A 20,006-nucleotide genomic window follows, 5' to 3' on the forward strand; every position below is an offset into this window, starting at 1 on the left:
GGGAGGCGGAGCTTGCAGTGAGCAGAGACTGGGCGCCACTGCACTCCAGCCTCTGCGACAGAGGGAGACTCCATCTCAAAAAAAAAAAAAAAAAAAAATCCAAGACACTCAAAAGAAGACTTTAAGGAAGGGTCACTTTTCTTTTACACCCCCTCCCCAATTTTGTTTTTAGTTTAAAAAAAAAAATAGGCCAGGCACGATGGCTCATGTCTATAATCCTAGTATTTTGAGAGGCCCAGGCAGACGAATCACCTGAGGCCGGGAGTTCAAGACCAGCCTGGGTAACATGGTGAAACACTGTCTCTACAAAAAATACAAAAATTAGGCAAGCCTGGCATGGTGGCTCACGCCTGTAATCCCAACACTTTGGAAGGCCAAGGCAGGCAGATCACCTAAGGTCAGGAGTTCGAGACTAGCCTGACAAATATGGAAAGACCTTGTCTCTACTAAAAATACAAAATTAGCCGGGCATGGTGGTGCATGCCTGTAATCCCAGCTACTTGGGAGGCTGAGGCAGGAGAAATGCTTGAACCCAGGAGGCAGAGGTTGTGGTGAGCAAGATCGCGCCATTGCACTCCAGCCTGGGCAACAACAGCGAAACTCCATCTCAAAAAAAAAAAAAGAACAGACAGATGGAAGGGAATTGAGACAAAGACAGAGTCAGAGGGAGGAGGCAGAGATAAGTAGAGGCCTTCAGTGGCCCATGCCCTGGGCCTTTGAGTGGCTTTGGAGCCACGGACAGAGCCGCAAGGAAACCCCTGTTCTGTCTCCAGTTGCAGGTGCATGGCCACCGCTGCCATGCCGGCCACCAACCAGGGCTGGCCGGAGGACTTTGGCTTCCGGCTAGGTGGCTCCGGCCCCTGCTTCGTCCTGGAGGTGGCCGAGGGAAGCAGCGCGCATGCTGGAGGACTGCGGCCAGGGGACCAGATCCTGGAGGTGGAGGGGCTGGCGGTGGGTGGTCTGAGCCGCCAGCGCCTCGTGCGCCTGGCACGGCGCTGCCCACGTGTGCCGCCCAGCCTGGGTGTGCTCCCAGGTCCCGACGGTGGCCCCGGCCCGGGATCCGGCCCGGCGGCCCCAACCACAGTCTTGGGGGCCCCGCGGTGCGGCCGCGGCCTAGCTCTGGGCCGTGAGCTGCTTCACTTGGCTGGCCGCAAGCGCCCGGAAGCGGTGCACCGAGAGCGCAGGCGCAAGGCCCAGGAGTTCAGCCTCAAGGTAGGGCGCTGGGGGAAGGAGGAGCTGGAGAGACGTGGAGCGAGAGGGACGGGGGAGCGGGAAAGGGGGCGCTGGGGGGACGGGCTCATAATGTGGGCGGGGAGTGGGCGGGCGGCGGTCCCCCAGGGCCAAAGGTAAGGAAACTTAAGGGGTCAGATTTAAGAGAAATGTGGGAGTGCTCAACTTCAAAACCTTGCATCTAATTTTGCTTTTTTTTTTTTTTTTGAGACAAGAGTCTCATTCTGTCGCCCAGTCTGGAGTGCAGTGGTGAGATCTTGGCTCACTACAACCTCTGCCTCCCAAGTTCAAGTGATTCTCCAGCTTCATTCTTCAAGTAGCTGAGATTACAGGCGTTTGCCACCACACCCAGTTAATTTTCTTTCTTTCTTTCTTTTTTTTGTATATTTAGTAGAGACGGGGTTTCACCATGTTGGTCAGTCTGGTCTCAAACTCCTGACCTCAAGTGATCTACCTGCCTCGGTCTCCCAAAGTGCTGGGATTACAGGCATGAGCCACTGCGCCCGGCCTAATTTTGCAATTTTTATTCACTTGTTTTTCTTTTTTATTAAGGTACTATAGGTGTAAAGTGCATTAAGTGTACAGCTCAATAAATTTTCCATATACATACACCCTTGAATAACCACCCTCCTGATCAATATATAAAATAATAGGATATAGATAAAAATATAATATAGACTATAGAATAATTGACACCAGAAGGTTCCCACGTGCCTCTTTCCCTGTCTACCCTCCCCATTAAAACTTAACTGCAGGCCAGGTGCCAGGTGTAATCCTAGCATTTTAGGAGGCCAAGGTGGGAGGATCACTTGAGACCCTGAGTTCAAGGCCAGCCTGGGCAACATAATGAGACACCATCTCTACAAAATAAAAATCAAAACCTAGCTGGGCATGGTGGTGCGTGCCTTATAGTCCCAGCTACTCAGGAGGCTGAGGCGGGAAGATCACTTGAGCCTGGGAGTTTGAGGCTGCAGTGAGCTATGATTACATCACTGCATTCCAGCCTGGGTGATAGAGTGAGACTCCATCTCTAAAATAAAAATAAAAAATAAAAAGAGCCAAAGAGCCACAGATACCGCTTCTTGGCCCTTCATCTAAGATCAAATGTAAAAGAGCCAGTGGGGTGAGGTGGCTCACGCCTGTAATCCCGGCACTTTGGGAGGCCGAGGAGGGCTGATGACTTGAGCTCAGGAGTTTGAGACCAGCCTGGGCAGTGTGGTGCAATCCCATCTCTATCAAAAAAAAAAAAAAAAAAAAAAAATATATATATATATATATAAGCCATCAAGGGTGGTGGCTCACGCCTGTGGTCCTAGCTACTCAAGGGGGTTGAGGTGGGAGAATTAATTGAGCTTGGGAGGCGGAGGTTGCAGTGAGCTGAGATCAAGCTACTGCACTGCAGCCTGGGTGGCAGAGTGAGACTCCATTCCCCGCAACCAAAAAAACAGTGTCAAAGAGTCACACCTGTTCTAAGCCCCCACAAAACCAGGATTAGGCCTGCCCTTGCACAGCAGCCTCTCTGGCTTGTTGGCTGCAGGAGGCCCTAGTTTGGATTCACCAATCTTCCAAAGGCATTTCCTCTTGACTTTGGCACAAACCAGGCTGTGATAGGTTGCAGGTGGAATATTAGAGTGGCCCTGAAGATTAAGAATCAGGAGCCTGGAATGGATCAGACCTCCAACCACAAGAAGAACCCAAGACCTGAGTCACCTGCAGGAAGTGGGGAGTGGCCACAAGCCAAGATGGAGGCACCATTCAGAGACCCAGGGCTGGGATGGAAAGAGAGAGGATGGAGTCGGTCTCAGGCCTGAATTTCAAGCCGCCTCTGATTTGCAGGAACCTGCCATTTGCTGTACAGATCCAGGCAATTCCAAGAAACCTGGGATGTGACACGGTTATAAAAGAAGCTGCCTAGTATGGTCACATCTACCCCAGGCCACCGACAAGGTCCCCGTACAGCAACCTCCCACACCACTCGCCTTCACTCCTGTCCTCCAGGGCTTTCAGATGGGATCCCAAGGCCTTTATTTCACTAATACTTGAATGGAACCAAAAGTGAGCCTGCGTGCGACTAGGAAATAGTCCGGAGCCACAACACTCGGTCCCTACCCCTGCCTGGGCATCGGGCCCCTGTGGACGTGAAGCCTGGAAATTCAGTATTTGCTTGGCGGCTGGGACACTTGAGCTCATACACTTTTTTTTTTTTTTTCTTTTTTGAGACAGAGTCTCGCTCTGTCACCCAGGCTGGAGTGCAGTGGTGCGATCTCAGCTCACTGCAACCTCCACCTCCCGAGTTCAAGTGATTCTCCTGCCTCAGCCTCCCGAGTAGCTGGGATTACAGGTGTGGGCTACCAGGCCCAGCTAATTATTTATTTTAATTTATTTAATTTTTTTATTTATTAAATTTATTTAAATTTATTTATTTAATTTTTTATATTATATTATATATTATATTATAAAATTTATTTAATTAAATAAAATTTATTTATTTAATAAATAAATAAATAATTTTTATTTTATATGTAATATATAATTAAAATATAATAAATCAATAATTATGTATAATATATGTTTATATATTATATATAATAATAAATATAATAAATAAATTAATTATTTAATAAAATTATTTAAATTTATTTAATTTAATTTTTTTTTTTTTTATTCTTAGTAGAGACGGGGTTTCACCATATTAGCCAGGCTGGTCTTGAACTCCTGACCTCATGATCCACCTGCTGCGGCCTCCCAAAGTGCTGGGATTACAAGTGTGAGCCACCACGTCCGGCTGACTTTTTTTACATTATTTTCATTTTTAATTTTTGTCGGTACCTAGTAGGTGTATATATTTATGGGGTATCTGAGATATTTTGATACAGCCATGCAATGTGAAATAAGCATGTCATGGAGAATGGGGTACCCATCCCCTCAAGCATTTATCCTTTGAGTTATAAGCAATCCATCTACAATCTTTAAGTTTGTATTTTTTTTTTTTTTGGAGACGGAGTCTCACTCTGTTGCGCAGGCTGGAGTACAGTGGTGCGATCTCAGCTCACTGTAACCTCTGCCTCCCGGGTTTAAGCAATTCTCCTGACTCAACCTCCCAAGGAGCTGGGATTGCAGGAGCCCACCACCATGCCTGGCTAATTTTTGTATTTATAATAGAGACGCGGTTTCACTATGTATGTTGTCCAGGCTGGTCTCGAACTCCTGACCTCAGGAGATCTGCCTACCTCAGCCTCCCAAAAGTGCTGGAATTATAGGCATGAACTACTGTGCCTGGCCTAAGTTATTTTAAAATGTACAATTAAGTTATTATTGACTATAGTCACCCTGTTGTGTTATCAAGCTTACAGACTTTTCCTCTACAGAAGGGAATCTGCTCAGTTCTGCCCCAGCAACACTTGGCCATGGGGTTTGGGAGGTCAGGGAGCCTAGAAACTCGGTTGGAGTTTGACTATTGCAGAAATGCCTCCCAGCCCACTGCCCAGGCATCAGGTCCCCACCCACTCTGGCCTCCTCCAGTGCCCAAGCTTGGTCCAGTCCTAACCCCTTCCAAATTAACCCCCTCAGGAGTGTCTTCTCTATTATGTGTCCTAGCCGATCCCCCGAATGGGCTTTTTCGACCCTGAGCAGACCAGCCTCTGTGGCCAGGTACACACGCTCGCATACCAACAGGACTCAACTCCAGCTTCCCTCCATCACCAATGTCCAGATCTTCCAAAGCTATGACTTTCTTCCTGTACCCACAACAGGCTCTGCTGCTATGACAAACCAACCCAATTTTTTTTTTTTTTTTTTGAGACGGATTCTCGCTCTGTGGCCCAGGCTGGAGTGCAGTGGCCGGATCTCAGCTCACTGCAAGCTCCGCCTCCCAGGTTTACGCCATTCTCCTGCCTCAGCCTCCCAAGTAGCTGGGACTACAGGCGCCCGCCACCTCGCCCGGCTAGTTTTTTGTATTTTTTTTGTAGAGACGGGGTTTCACCGTGTTAGCCAGGATGGTCTGGATCTCCTGACCTTGTGATCCACCCGTCTCGGCCTCCCAAAGTGCTGGGATTACAGGCTTGAGCCACCGCGCCCGGCCCCAATATTTTTTGTTGTTGTTGTTGAGACAGGGTCTAGCTCTGTTGCCCAGGTTGGAGTGCAGTGGTGCAATCATAGCTCACTACAGCCTGCAACTTCTGGGCTCAAGTGATCCTCCTGCCTCAGCCTCTCTAGTAGCTGGGACCACAGGTATGCACCACCACACCTGGCTGATTTAAAAAAAAAAAAAGATTGGAGAGATGAGGTCTTGCTATGTTGCCCAGGCTAGTCTCAAACTCCTGGCCTCAAGCAGTTCTCCTGCCTCAGCCTCCCAAAGTGCTGGGATTATAGGTGTGAGCCACTATGCCTGATCCAAAATCAACATCTCAGTGCCTTTGCACTACAGAAGTTTACTTTTCAACCACAGAGTCCTCTAGGGGGTCAGGAGACCTCCTAGGGTGGCTTGATGTCCATACGAGGTCTCAGTATTTCAGACTCCTCCATCTCGATGTGAAGCTTCAGGATTCCCTGTGGAAGAGGAAGAGAGCATGGAAAATTGTGCGTCTGCTGTTAGGACAGCACCTGTCCTCAGTGCTCATTGGTCAGAACTGGTCACGCTGCTGTTCCCTAAGGATGCTGGGAAATGTAGTCTAATGTGTATCCAGAAAAGAGGAAAGACCTAGAAATATTGGTGAGTGCAAGTAATGCCTGCTACAATCCCAGATCACCTGCCATGGAACCAAAGGTCTGTCCCAGACTCCATCTGATCCCTGAAGAATTGGAAGGGGGCACGTTCAGAGCCCCAAAGAGGGCAGGATGCAAAAGAAGACCTGCCCAAGAGCAGGGCTGGGCAGCACCCCGCTGAGGGTAGAATCCGACAGACTGCCCAGGCCAGTTGCTGTGTGTTTTCAGGCAAGGAGGAACAGGGGAGTGGAGGATTTCGGTTAGGGCTTGCTGGGCACCCACAAAAGCTGAGAGTGAATCTCCAAAAATGACTGCCTCAGGAAGATGAAGGGCCTCCATGGAGCCCAGTTGGTTTTCTTTCTATCTTTTTTCTTTTTTCAAGACAGAGTTTCACCCTTGTTGCCCAGGCTGGAGTGCAATGGTGTGATCTCGGCTCACTGCAACCTCCACCTCCTGGGTTCAAGCAATTCTCCTGCCTCAGCCTCCCAAGTAGCTGGGATTACAGGCTTGCACCACCACGCCCGGCTAATTTTGTATTTTTTTAAGTAGAGACCGGCCAGGCTTGGTGGCTTGGCTGGGCACAGTGGCTCACACCTGTAATCCCAGCATTTTGGGAGGCCGAGGCAGATGGATCATCTGAGGTCAGGAGTTGAAGTAGAGATGGAGTTTCACCATGTTGGTCAAGCTAGTCTCAAACTCCTGACCTCAAGTGATCCGCCTGCCTCTGCCTTCCAAAGAGCTGGGATTACAGGCATGAGACACTGCGCCGGACTGGTTGGTTTTCAATCACCAGCCCTCCAATTGTCGCCTGCGCTCTCTGCCTGCCCCAGTTTTTCCTCCTTGAAGTGGCTGATATTTAATAGAAAATCCATTAGTGTCCCGTGATGATACCTCATGCTTAGATGTAGGCTGAGAACATCTGGGTAATAACTGACACCGAAACCGTACTGTGGCACGGGCCCCAGGAGGGAGGAACTATTTTTTCCTCTTTCTTACATAAAACATCTCTGCAGCCAGCCATGTTCTCCTTTGAATCGAGGTTGCTGCTGGCTTTGATTTCCAAACCGGCAACCTTCCTCAGCATGGCGCGGGCATGGGGAGGGGGTGGCTGGTGCTGCCAGCCTGGCCCGCTCACAGGGAGGGAAACAGAGGTGAGCTGGGGGCCTGCAGGAAGTGCAATGCAAGGCTGCTTTTTGGTTCAGTCCCATCCATATTCACCGAGTTCCTAATATGTGCCAGGCCCTGTGCTTGGGGCTGGACAGGCATCACACCTGGGTGAGGGAGACAGACGGTTCCACAGACTCATGGTGTGTCTGTGCTAGGATTCAGACGTGCACAGAACGCGGCCTCTGACTGGAAACCTTCAAAGCCTCTTGCTACTTCTCCTCCCTTTTGGAATCATCTAGAAAGCAGGTGGATATACAATTCTGGAGTTCAACAATGAGCTCTGGGCTGAAGATCGAGGTCTGGGAGTCACCATCTGGGGTTCTTGGCCAAAGCAGGGTCGTGGAGAGCCGCAAGTGCAAGAGTGAACTGCAGTGGCAAAGGGCAGTGGTACAGCAACAACATGTGTAGATGGCTCTGGACTAGAAAAGGGAGGAGAATGAGCAGCTTTCGGGATCGAAGGAGGATTGTTTTTTATTTATTTATTTGTTTGTTTATTTATTTATAGAGACAGGTCTTGCTCTGTCGCCCAGGCTGGAGCGCAGTGGTGTGATCATGGCTCACTGTAGCCTTGATTTCCCGGACCCAAGAGATCCTCCCACCTCAGCCTCCCGAGTAGCTGGGACTACAGGTGTGCACCACCACATCTGACTAACTTTTTCATTCTTTAGAGACAGGGTCTGGTTATGTTGCCCAGGCTGGTCTCCAACTCCTGGCCTCAAGCGATCCTCTCATCTTGTCCTCCCAAAGCTCTGGGATTATAGGCATGAGCTGCTGTGCCCAGCTTGTTATTTATTTATTTATAGCTTGAGAGAGACTTGAACATTTATATAAGCTGCAGGGAATGGAGAAGTAGAGATACTGAAAACCATGAAGGCCGGGCACAGTGGCTCATGCCTGTAAACCCAGCACATTGGGAGGCTGAGGAGGGTGGATCACCTGAGGTCAGGAGTTCGAGACCAGCCTGGCCAACATGGAGAAACCCTGTCTCTACTAAAAACACAAAACATTAGCTGGGTGTGGTGGCGGGTGCCTGTAATCCCAGCTACTTGGGAGGGTGAGGCAGGAGCATCGCTTGAACCTGGGAAGCGGAGGCTACAGTGAGCCGAGATCATGCCATTGTGCTCCAGCCTAGGCAACAACAGAGACACTCCATCTCAAAAAAAAAAAAAAAAAAAAAAAAAAAAAAAAAAAAAAAAAGAAAGAAAGAAAGAAAGAGAATACCATGCATTTACCAGTCATTGATCATGGGCCTATGATGTGCAGGACAGGGGAAACAGCCATGAGCAACACAGACAAGGAGCCTGACTTCTCACACCTAACATTACTGCAGGGAAAGAGACAGTAAGCAAGTGAATTAATCAATACACAAGCTATTAAAGATCATGATAGGCCAGGCGCAATGGCTTACACCTGTCATTCCAGCACTTTGGGAGGCTGAGGTGGGCGGATCACCTGAGGTCAGGAGTTCAAGATCAGCCTGGCCAACATAGTGAAACCCCATCTCTACAAAAATTACAAAAATGAGCTGGATGTGGTGGCATTTGCCTATAATCCCAGCTACTTGGGAGGCTGAGTCAGGAGAACTGCTTGAACTCAGGAGGTGGAGGTTGCAGTGAGCTGAGATCCTGACGCTGCACAGAGCAACAGAGTGAGTGACAGAGTGAGACTTTGTCTCAAAAAATAATAAGCACAGTGGCGTGCACCTGTGATCCTGGCTACTCGGAAGGCGGAGATGGGAGGATCACTTGAACACAGGAGTTCAAGGCCACAGGGAGCTGTGATCACACCACTGCACTCCAGCCTGGGCAACAGAGCAAGACCCTGCCTCCAAAAAAGAAAAAATAAAAGATGATGATGAATAAAGTGGAGGCATAAACAGGGTGAAGTGAGAGTGATGGAACCCCCTTTGACAGGGTGGCCAGGAAAGGGTGGCCTGATAAGATGATCTTTGAGCTGAAAGCTGAATGACAAGTAGGTGGCAGGAAGAAAGGGTGGAGACTGGGAATGGTGAGGTGTCTGTGGCCTGGTGGTTTGGCCTTGACTAGGAAAGAGGATTTTTTTTTTTTTTTTTTTTTTTTTTGTTACACAGAGTCTTGCTCTGTCACCCAGGCTGAAATGCAGTAGCACGATCTTGGCTCACTGCAACCCCCACCTCCCAGGCTCAAGCAATTCTCCTGCCTCAGCCTCCCGAGTAACCGGGATTACAGGCGTTTGCCATCACGCCCAGCTAATTTTTGTATTTGTAGTAGAGATGAGGGTTTCACCATGTTGGCCAGGTTGGTCTCGAACTCCTAACCTCAGATGATCTGCCCACCTCTGCCTCCCAAAGTGCTGGGATGACAGCTGTGACCCACCGCACCTGGCTGGAAGGGGGCCTCTTCAGCCTCTGAGAGCAGAAAATGGAAGGGAAGGTTGTAGAGTCTGTTGAGAAGTTTGTAGGTGGATGAGGGTGAGAGAGGTGGGGCCTGACAGCCCCAGTTCAGGCTGAAGTTGCACCCACAAGTCCTCAAGAGAGGGAGACATGAATGATTCATGGACTCACTTAGTCGCCCAGCCTTGCTTCAGGGTCAGCTCCAGCTGTCAGTGCTCAGAGACAACCAGACCCTCAGCCAACAAGGGAGGGGTCTCATGGAGTATGTGCTTTCAGTGGCTAAATTGTATGACGTGTGGGCAATTCGACGATTTTTAATACGTTCACAGAATTGTAACACCCATCACTGCCATTCGTTTTCAAACAATTTGATCACTCTGACAAGAAATTTGCACTCCTTAGCCATCACTCCCTATTTCATGGTTTTATTTTTGTATTTATTTATTGAAATGGGGTCTTGATCTGTTGCCTAGACTGTATAGTGCAGTGGCACAATCTTGGGTCACTGCAGCCTCAACTTCCTGAGGTCAAGTGATCTTCTCACTTCAGCCTCCCAAGTAGCTGAGACTACAGGCGTGCACCACCATGCCTGGCTAATTTAAAAAAAAAAATTTTTTTTTGTAGAAATGGGGTCATGCTGTGTTGCCCAGGATGGTCTTGAATTCCTGGCCTCAAACAATCCTCCTGGCTCGGTCTCCCTAAGCACTGGGATTACAAGTGTAAGCCACTGCCCCTGGCCCTGCCAGGATCTTGCCTCCCACCTACTTTGGGATTTTCTTTCTTTTTCTTTTTCTTTTTTTTTTTTTTTGAGATGGAGTCTTTGCTCTTGTTGCCCAGGCTGGAGTGCAATGGCAAGATGTTGGCTCACTGCAACCTCCGACTCCTGGGTTCAAGCAATTCTCGTGCCTCAGCCTCCCGAGTAGCTGGGATGAATAAAGGCACCCACCACCACGCCTGACTAATTTTTGTATTTTTAGTAGTGACGAGGTTTCACCACGTTGGCCAGGCTGGTCTCGAACACCTCACCTCAGGTGATCTGCCCGCCTCCCAAAGTGCTGGGATAACAGTTGTGAACCACCGCCGCACCCGGCTGAGATTTTCCTCTTTGGTTTTGGCCTGGATAGCCAAGAAACTACAAATATCTCCCACATGGATGTACTGCAATTATTTAGCCCCTACTGTCAGATGTTTATATTGCTGCCAACGTCTCAGTGTTAGAAATAATACACAGGTGAACCACCTCACTCATACATCATCGTGCATGTGTCTTGCCAGGATGTATCTAAGATAAATTCCTAGATGTGAGATCACTGGGTAAAAGGATGGGCTTTGGACACACTTAACAACCTGCCTTCCAGAAACATGACCCTTTCCACGCTCGTTTCCAACATGACCACTTGCACCCTCGTTTCCAACGTTCCCATTTGCACGCTCGTTTCCAACATGAGCATTTGCATGCTCGTTTCCAATATGCCCATTTGCACGCTCATTTCCAACATGTCTATTTGCGCACTTGTTTCCAACGTGATCATTTGCACGCTCGTTTCCAATGTGCCCATTTGCACGCTCATTTCCAATGTGTCCATTTGCACGCTCATTTCCAATGGCCACACAGATGTGCCTTGATTAGTATCAACTGGTTTGTGGACAAAGACAAAGAAACAAAAGTTTAGAGAGAGAACTGGGGGAGTCAAAAGGGCTAAGCTAATGTGCCAGGACTTTTTTTTTTTTTTTTTTTTTTTGAGACAGAGTCTCACTCTGTCGCCTGGGCTGGAGTGCAGTGGCCGGATCTCAGCTCACTGCAAGCTCCGCCTCCCGGGTTTACGCCATTCTCCTGCCTCAGCCTCCCGAGTAGCTGGGACTACAGACGCCCGCCACCGCGCCCGGCTAGCTTTTTGTATTTTTTAGTAGAGACGGGGGTTTCACCGTGTTAGCCAGGATGGTCTCGAACTCCTGACCTCGTGATCCGCCCATCTCGGCCTCCCAAAGTGCTGGGATGACAGGCTTGAGCCACCGCGCCCGGCCTGTGCCAGTACTTTTTTTGTGGAGCCAGAATGTTCTCTGTGGGATCTCTCGGTACACAGTATGGAAGGGAGGGTAGTATTATAATAACAGTAACTAGCAATTACTGAGCGCCTGGCATGGTTTTAAGCCTTTATATTAATTCCTTTGATCTTTACAATATTTATTAGAACAGCTCTCTTTGGGTTTGAATCCCGACCTTTCCCTTTCGCCCCATGACACCGTCACCCCTACCAGCCTCAGTTTCCTTATATGGAAAATGAAGATGCTGGCCAAGAGAGGTGGCTCACGCCTGTAATCCCAGCACCTTGGGAGGCCGTGGTGGAAGGATCACTTGAACCCAGAATTTGAGACCAGCCTGGGCAATATAGCAAGACTCCATCTCCACAGAAAAAAAAATTTTTTTTAATTAGCCAGGTCTCTTAAGTAGATGAGGGATTATAAAAAAAAAAATTAGCCAAGCATGTAGGCACACACTTGTGGTCCCAGCTATTCGGGAGGCTAAGGAGGGAGGATTACTTGAGCCCAGGAGGTCGAAGCTGCAGTAAGTTATAATCACACCACTGCATTCCAGCCCAGACAACAGAGTGAGACGATGCCTATAAAAAATTAAACTAAAATAAATTGGCTGGGTGCGGTGGTTGACACGTGTAATCCCAGCACTTTGGGAGTCCAAGGTGGGTAGGTCACCTGAGGTCAGGAGTTTGAGATCAGCCTGGCCAACATGGTAAAACCCCGTCTCTACTAAATACAAAAAATTAGCCAGGTGTGGTCGCAGGCACCTGTAATCCCAGCTACTTTAGAGGCTAAGGCAGGAGAATCTCTTTTTTTTTTTTTTTTTTGAGATGGAGTCTCGCTCTGTCGCCCAAGCTGGAGTGCAGTGGCCGGATCTCAGCTCACTGCAAGCTCTGCCTCCCGGGTTCACGCCATTCTCCTGCCTCAGCCTCCCGAGTAGCTGGGACTACAGACGCCTGCCACCTCACCCGGCTAGTTTCTTTGTGTTTTTTAGTAGAGACGGGGTTTCACCGTGTTAGCCAGGATGGTCTCGATCTCCTGACCTCGTGATCCGCCCACCTCGGCCTCCCAAAGTGCTGGGATTACAGGCTTGAGCCACTGCACCCGGCCAACAGAAGAATCTCTTGAATTTGGGAGGCAGAGGTTGCGGTGAGCGGAGATTGAGCCATTGCACCCCAGCCTGGGTGACAGGGTGAGACTCTGTCACAAAAATGAATGAATAAATAAACAAATATACATTAAAAAATTAAATAAAATAAATAAAATGAAGATACTAACCATGTGACCAGGCCCACTTTGCAGGACAGATATGAGGTTAGAAATGGCATGATATAGCTGGCTGTGGTGGCTCACATCTGTAATCTCAGCACGTTGGGAGGCCAAGACGGGTGTATCACCTGAGGTCGGAAGTTCGAGACCAGCGTGACCAACATGGAGAAACCCCGTCTCTACTAAAAATACAAAATTAGCTGGGCATGGTGGTGCATGCCTATAATCCCAGCTACTCAGGAGGCAGAGGCAGAAGAATCACTTGAATCCAGGAGGCGGAGGTTGCAGTGAGCCAAGATCGCACCACTGCACTCCAGCCTGGGGACAGAGTGAGACTCCATCTCAAAAAAAAAAAAAAAAAAAAAAAAAAAAAAGGCCGGGCGTGGTGGCTCAAGCCTGTAATCCCAGCACTTTGGGAGGCCGAGGCGGGCGGATCACGAGGTCAGGAGATCGAGACCATCCTGGCTAACATGGTGAAACCCCGTCTCTACTAAAAAATACAAAAAACTAGCCGGGCGAGGTGGCGGGCGCCTGTAGTCCCAGCTACTCAGGAGGCTGAGGCAGGAGAATGGCGTGAACCTGGGAGGCGGAGCTTGCAGTGAGCTGAGATCCGGCCACTGCACTCCAGCCCGGGCCACAGAGCGAGACTCCGTCTCAAAAAAAAAAAAAAAAAAAAGAAATGGCATGGTATGGGCATAGCACTCAGGTGGTATGCCCACGTCAGCCATCCCGTGGAGGTAAACTGAGGGAGGAAAGGAAAGAGGAGAGCAGTTCTCCAGGGTTCCACTCTGGATCCCTTTTGGTCATTCACAGGACCCCTCCTTGCAGGTGGATGAAATCTTGGAGGACCAGCCGACTGCCAAGGAGCAGGTGTTTGCCGCGCTGAAGCAGTTTGCAGCTGAGCAGCGGGTGGATGACCTGGTGTGGGCTCTCACTCTGGCGCTGCCCCGAGAGGCCTGTGGGCCACTCCTGGACAACCTCAGGTACTGCAGGCAGGGGGCAGGATAGACAGGCAGGGTGGGTCTCAATTAGGGCCGTCATTCCCTCACAGCCAACCCAAGCACCCCTTCCAGCCCAGGTGGGAGATGGTAGATGGTAGCCTGCCCTCGAACTGCACTGTAACATACCTGCAACCCCCAAAAAAGGTTAGGCCAGTGACCCTGAGAAAGCAGCTGTTGGCTCTGCCAGATGCCAGGGTACCACCTTGAGTGATGGGAGAAGGGCTGGGACAGACCTCAGAAAGGATCCACCTTCTGATCTAAAGTCACCACCTTGGCCAGGCACGATGACTCCTGCCTGTAATCCATGCACTTTGGGAGGCTGAGGTGGGGGAACCGCTTGAGGCCGGGGGTTGGAGACCAGCCCGCGCAACATAGAAAAACCCCATGTCTATAAGAAATAAAAATTAACTGGGTGTGGTGGCACAGGCTTGTAGTCCCAGCTACTTGGGAGGCTGAGGCTGGAGGATTTCTTGAACCCAGGAGGGTGCAGTGAGCTATGATTGCGCCACTGCACTCCAGCCTGGCTGACAGAGCAAGACACTGTCTCAAAAAAAAAAAAAAAAAAGATCACAGTCTGCCCTGCTCCACCCTAAAAACTAGATTGTAAAACTCTCCAACAGGATACCAGACACTTCCAATTATTTATTGAGACAGGATAATGGCACAATGTGAGGGCAGGGAAGCCCAGGACTGTGCCATGTGGGGCTCCAGTACCCCCACCACTGCCACTCTACAAACCGTGTGTGCTCTTGGCCCTTTGATTTCCTTTCTTCTCTCTGTTGCTTTCTTTCTTCCTTTCTTCCTTTCCTTCTTTTTATTTTTTCTGAGACAGAGTCTTACTCTGTTGTCCAGTCTGGAGTGCAGTGGCACGATCTCAGCTCACTGCAAGCTCCGCCTCCCGGGTTCACACCATTCTCCTGCCTCAGCCTCCCGAGTAGCTGGGACACAGGTGCCTGCCACCAGGCCCGGCTAATTTTTTTTGTATTTTTAGTAAAGATGGAGTTTCACTGTGTTAGCCAGGATGGTCTTGATCTCTTGACCTCGTGACCATCCACCTTGGCCTCCCAGAGTGCTGGGATTACAGGCGTGAGCCACCGCACCTGGCTTTCTTTCTTTCTTTCCCTTTCTTTCCCTTCCCTTTCCCTTCCCTTCCCTCCTTCCTTCTTTCATCTTCCTTTCTTTTGAGACAGAGTCTCACTCTGTTGCCCAGGCTGGAGTGCAGTGGCGTGATCTCAGCTCACTGCAACCTCCGTCTCCCAGGTTCAAGCAATTCTCCTGCCTCAACCTCGTGAGTAGCTGAGACTATAGGAGCCACCATACCCAGCTAATTTTTGTATTTTTAGTAAAGATGGGGTGTCACCATGTTGGCCAGGCTGGTCTTGAACTCCTGACCTCAAGTGATCCAACCACCTCGGCCTCCCAAAGTGTGTGGATTACAGGCGTGAGCCACCGTACCCAGCCTGATTACTCTACTTGTTTTGTTTTGTTTTGAGACAGGATCTCGCTATGTCACCCAGGCAGAAGGGCAGTGCCATGATCTTGGCTCACTGTAGCCTCCAACTCCTGGGCTCAAGTGATCCTCCTGCCACAGCCTCCTGAGTAGTTGGGACTTCAGGTGTGTACCACCATGCCCAGTTAATTTTTGTATTTTTTTAGAGATGAGGTTTCACCATGTTGTCCAGGCTGGCCTCAAACTCCTGAGCTCAGTCAATCGCCCACCACGGCCTCCCAAAGTGCTGGAGTTACAGGCATGAGTCAGGTGCCCGGCCCTTTGATGCCTTTTGATGATGATGATGAATGTGTGCCAAGGACCTCAGCAGACCCTAGAGGAACACTCTTTCACTGAATCACCCAAGAGCTGTTACTAACCCCATTTCCCAGAGACAGCCACACAGCAAATTGGGAGCAGTCACAGGACTGGGGGCAGGGTCAGTGGTGCACTTTCTGCTCTTCCGCTCTGTTTTACTCTAAGCTTTTTTGAATCGGAGTCTCGCTCTGTCACCCAGGCTAGTGTGCAGTGGCATTATCTCGGCTCACTGCAAAGTCTGCCTCCCGGGTTCAAGCGATTCTCCTGCCTCAGCCTCCCAAGTAGCTGGGCACCACCACGCCACCACGCTTGGCTGATTTTTGTATTTTTAGTAAAGACGGGGTCTCCGCCGGGCACGGTGGCTCACGCCTGTAATCCTAGCACTTTGGGAGTCCAAGGAGGGCAGAGCATGATATCAAGAGTTCGAGACTAGCCTGGCCAACATAGTGAAACCCCATCTCTACTAAAAATACAAAAAATTAGCAGGGTGTGGTGGCAGGCGCCTGTAATCCTAGCTACTCGGGAGGCTGAGGCAGAGGAATCGCTTGAACCTGGGAGGCAGAGGTTGCAGCGAGCTGAGATTGCACCACTGCACTCCAGCCCGGTCGACAGAGTGAGACTCCGTCTCAAAAAAAAGAAAGAAAGAAAGAAAGAAAGAAAGAAAGAAAGAAAGAAAGAAGAAAGAAGAAGAAGGAAGGAAGGAAGGAAGGAAGGAAGGAAGGAAGGAAGGAAGGAAGGAAGGAAGGAAGGAAGGAAGGAAGGAAGGAAGGAAGGAAGGAAGGAAAGAAAGAAAGATGGGGTCTCACCATGTTTGCCAAGCTAGTCTCAAACTCCTGACCTCAAATGATCCGCCCGCCTCAGCCTCCAAAAGTGCTGGGACTGCAGACCTGAGCCACCGCACCTGGCCTGCTCTAAGTTTATTTGTCAGAAGAAAAAAAATTCTGGTGGGTCCTCACCTGGAGGGACCCAGGCATCTCCTGACTCCGCCTCCATCCTTGGAGACCCTCGCTGCCTGCCCAGCTTGGACCAAGCCCCCTCTAGGCTAGAGTGCTGTTCTCCCTCCCTGGATCCCGCCGGGGTTCCCTCCTCACCCAGCCTCCCGGGCCTGCGACTGCTCCCCCATCCCTCCCCTCCCCCTTCCCGGACTCAGCCCGCCCCCTCCCCTTGCTGCCATTCACCCCGCAGCCTGCCCCTCCCTCTGGGCCTGGCCAATGTCAGGGACTGGGCTGGCCACCCTCCCCGCCCCCCACCCCACCTCAGCCCCGGCGCAGCTCTCGGTTGTGCAGCGGAGCATAGGCGACCGCCACCGAAAGAGGCCACCATGAGCTGTCTGGGGTGAGTAAGGGGTGAGCCCCTTGCTAGGAGAATCATAAGAGGGGAAAAAAAGAAAAAAGTTATTTCTAGAGCCGAATTTGCCGCGGAGATGATGCGCTGGCTCTGAGCGCTTCCTGGGGAGCTGATTGACAGGCAGCCCCCCCCCCGTTCCGCCCCTCCCCACCAGGGATGGGCCAGCGGGGCGCAGGCAGCCCAGCTGTCCCCCAGGAAGTTGGCTTGCTCGTCTCCAGGCTGCTGGCAGCCAGGCTCGGCTGGAGGCCCTCTCGGTTCTCCTCCTCTCCCCAGAGCGCTGCCGGCGTCTGTTCCTGCCCCTCTTCCGGGCCAGCCCGCCTGCCCCCCCGGGACAGCCCCAAGCCCGCCTTTCCTAGCCGCTGCTGGTCCCCAAGCCGCCGGCAGCCGCGGCAGCAGGTCGGGCAGGGCGCGGGAGGGGGAACACCCTTGGGTGCGCTCGATTTAGAGCCCGGGCAGCGGGAGCCCTGGACACCTGGGGATGCCCGGTCCCCGCAGCCTGAAACGGCAGCCTCTGCTGTAAGCGCCAGGAAAACTGGGGAGGCTGCTGGAGGAAGGGGCGGCGCCCAGCTGGGCTTTGCAAGGAGAATGTTACCCTGGCAGTAGGGCTTCAGCCACCCCCCACCTCTTCAAACCCCCACTTCCCAACAACCCCCTCCCCAGGGCTGGCCTGTCACCCATGGCCCCACAGTGTGCTGGCCTCTAGGGTGGCAGCAATCTCTGGGCAGCCCCATCTGGAGAGAGGTCAGGGGGGCATGAAGGAGCCACAGATGCAGCTGTGATTCCCAGGGTTGGGTGCCAGTTGATGGGTAACTCAGCATAGACCAACCAGGGCAGGCTTCTTGGAGAAGGCAGCAGGAGGTGGCGGTGCTGTGGCTTAGTGACTGGTGGAGTCTGGTGGTGCCTCCTGTGGATGTGGGAGGATGGTCCCCAAGAAGAGTTCAGATGGGCCAGGTGCTAGCCACACAGTGGAGGGCAGTGCCACCCTGGCCTATGGCATCCAATAGTCCCCAGCTGTGAACCACCCAACAGGAAGTAGAGGGGACCACAGAGAGCCACCACTTGGGCCCTAGGACCCCACACTGAGGAGAGACAAGGTTTAATTTTTTTAATAATTTATAAATAGAGACAGGGTCTCACTATGTTACCTAGGCTGGCCTGGCCTCAAGAGATCCTCCCATCTCAGCCTCCCAAAGTTCTGGGATTACAGGTGTGAGCCACTGTGCCCCACCAAGAGGTAAGATTTCAGTGAGAGGTTGAACAGCCAAAGGGTGGTAGGCAAAAAAAAAATACACATGTGTGTGTGTCAAAGCTCTGCAAGGAGGCCAGGACCCACCCAAATCAGAGAGGTGTGGCCTCACTAAAGGGTGATCCCAGTGGCCAACATAGAAGGCTTGGGGAGAAGGAGAAGGGACCAGTGACACCATGAAGCTGGGCCATCTAGCACAGTAGCCACTGGCCACACATGGTCATTTAAAGTTAAATGTGGCTGGGCATGGTGGCTTATGCCTGTAATTTCAGCACTTTAGGAGGCCGAGGTGGGTGGATCACCTAAGGTCAGGAGTTTGAGACCAGCCTGGCCAACATAGTGAAACCCCGTCTCTACTAAACATACAACAATTAGCTGGGCAGGGCCCGGCGCGGTGGTTCACACCAGTAATCTCAGCAATTTGGGAGGCTGAACCGGGCAGATCACCTAAGGTTGGGAGTTTGAGACCAGCCTGACCAACATGGAGAAACCCCGTCTCTACTAAAAATACAAAATTAGCTGGGTGTGGTGGCACATGCCTGTAATCCCAGCTACTTGGGAGGCTGAGGCAGGAGAATTGCTTGAACATGGGAGGCAGAGATTGCAGTGAGCCAAGATGACGCCATTGCACTGCAGCCTGGGCAACAGGAGTGAAACTCTGTCTCAAAAAAAAAAAAAGGCCGGGCGCAGTGGCTCAAGCCTGTAATCCCAGCACTTTGGGAGGCTGAGGTGGGCAGATCACGAGGTCAAGAGATCGAGACCATCCTGGCTAACACGGTGAAACCCTGTCTCTACTAAAAAATACAAAAAAACTAGCCGGGCGAGGTGGCGGGCGCCCGTAGTCCCAGCTACTCGGGAGGCTGAGGCAGGAGAATGGCGTAAACCCGGGAGGCGGAGCTTGCAGTGAGCTGAGATCCGGCCACTGCACTCCAGCCTGGGTGACAGAGCGAGACTCCATCTCAAAAAAAAAAAAAAAAAAAAAAAAAAATTTGCTGGGCATGATGGCAGGTGCCTGTAATCCTGTAATCCCAGCTACTTGGGAGGCTGAAGCAGGGGAATCGCTTGAACCCGGGAGGTGGAGGTTGCAGTGAGCTGAGATCAAGCCACTGCACTCCAGCCTCCAGCCTGGGTGATACAGCCAGACTCTGTTCCAAAAAAAGAAAAAGTTAAATGTAATTAATATTTGATAAAATATAAAGTTCAGCTTCTCAGTCTCACTAGCCATATTCCAAGCACACAACAGTGACAGTGACATATGGCTAGCGGCTACTGTACAGGACCAGTCGGATGTAGACCTTGTCCATTGTCACAAGACGTTCCCTTGGACAGCACTGCTGCTATAAAGGGTGAGATGGGTCTGTGGTCACCATGTAAGCAGGAAGTTTTCTCTTCCTTCACCACAACAGTTAATCCTGCGACTGGGAGGCTAATTTGGGTCTGTCCCCAAAGGGATCCCGATCTGATGAAGTGAGAAAATGGCTTTCTAATTAGGACAGGCCAGGCAGTTTGGAAATCGTGACGTGGCCAGGAGGGAACAGGAAAGCAGAGTCAGCTTTGCAGTCCACTAGTGTTTCAGGAAATATGGGTGGTGGGGTGGGGGGAACAGGGGGCAGGTCATGGTAGAAGCTGGGATTCGGAATCTGGACAGACCTGGCTTGAATACAGGTTTACTCACTGGCAGTGCAACCTCAAGCAGGTTCACTGACATCCACAGTTTGTCTGTAAAATGGGGTTGGTAGTTTCTGGGTGTTCCCAGCAGGGTTCTTGGTAGGAAACCATGTAAATGAACTCAGCCAACTGAAAGCAGGAAAGAGGTGAGTTGAGAAT

The 20,006-nt window shown here is 50.9% G+C and overlaps 1 protein-coding gene across 1 annotated transcript in view; it reads left to right on the plus strand.

Moving 5' to 3' along the window:
- Window positions 1-783: 783 nt before the first annotated feature.
- The window catches only part of GRID2IP (Grid2 interacting protein), a 60,104-nt gene continuing 40,881 nt past the window's right edge, over window positions 784-20,006 (plus strand). The window contains exons 1-2 of the mRNA XM_030932191.1: window positions 784-1,212; window positions 13,607-13,761. Coding sequence (XP_030788051.1) covers window positions 784-1,212; window positions 13,607-13,761 — 584 coding nt within the window. The remainder of the gene's footprint in view (window positions 1,213-13,606; window positions 13,762-20,006) is intronic.

Source organism: Rhinopithecus roxellana, chromosome 6 (assembly GCF_007565055.1).
Source record: "Rhinopithecus roxellana isolate Shanxi Qingling chromosome 6, ASM756505v1, whole genome shotgun sequence".
NCBI classification, from domain to species: Eukaryota; Metazoa; Chordata; class Mammalia; order Primates; family Cercopithecidae; genus Rhinopithecus; species Rhinopithecus roxellana.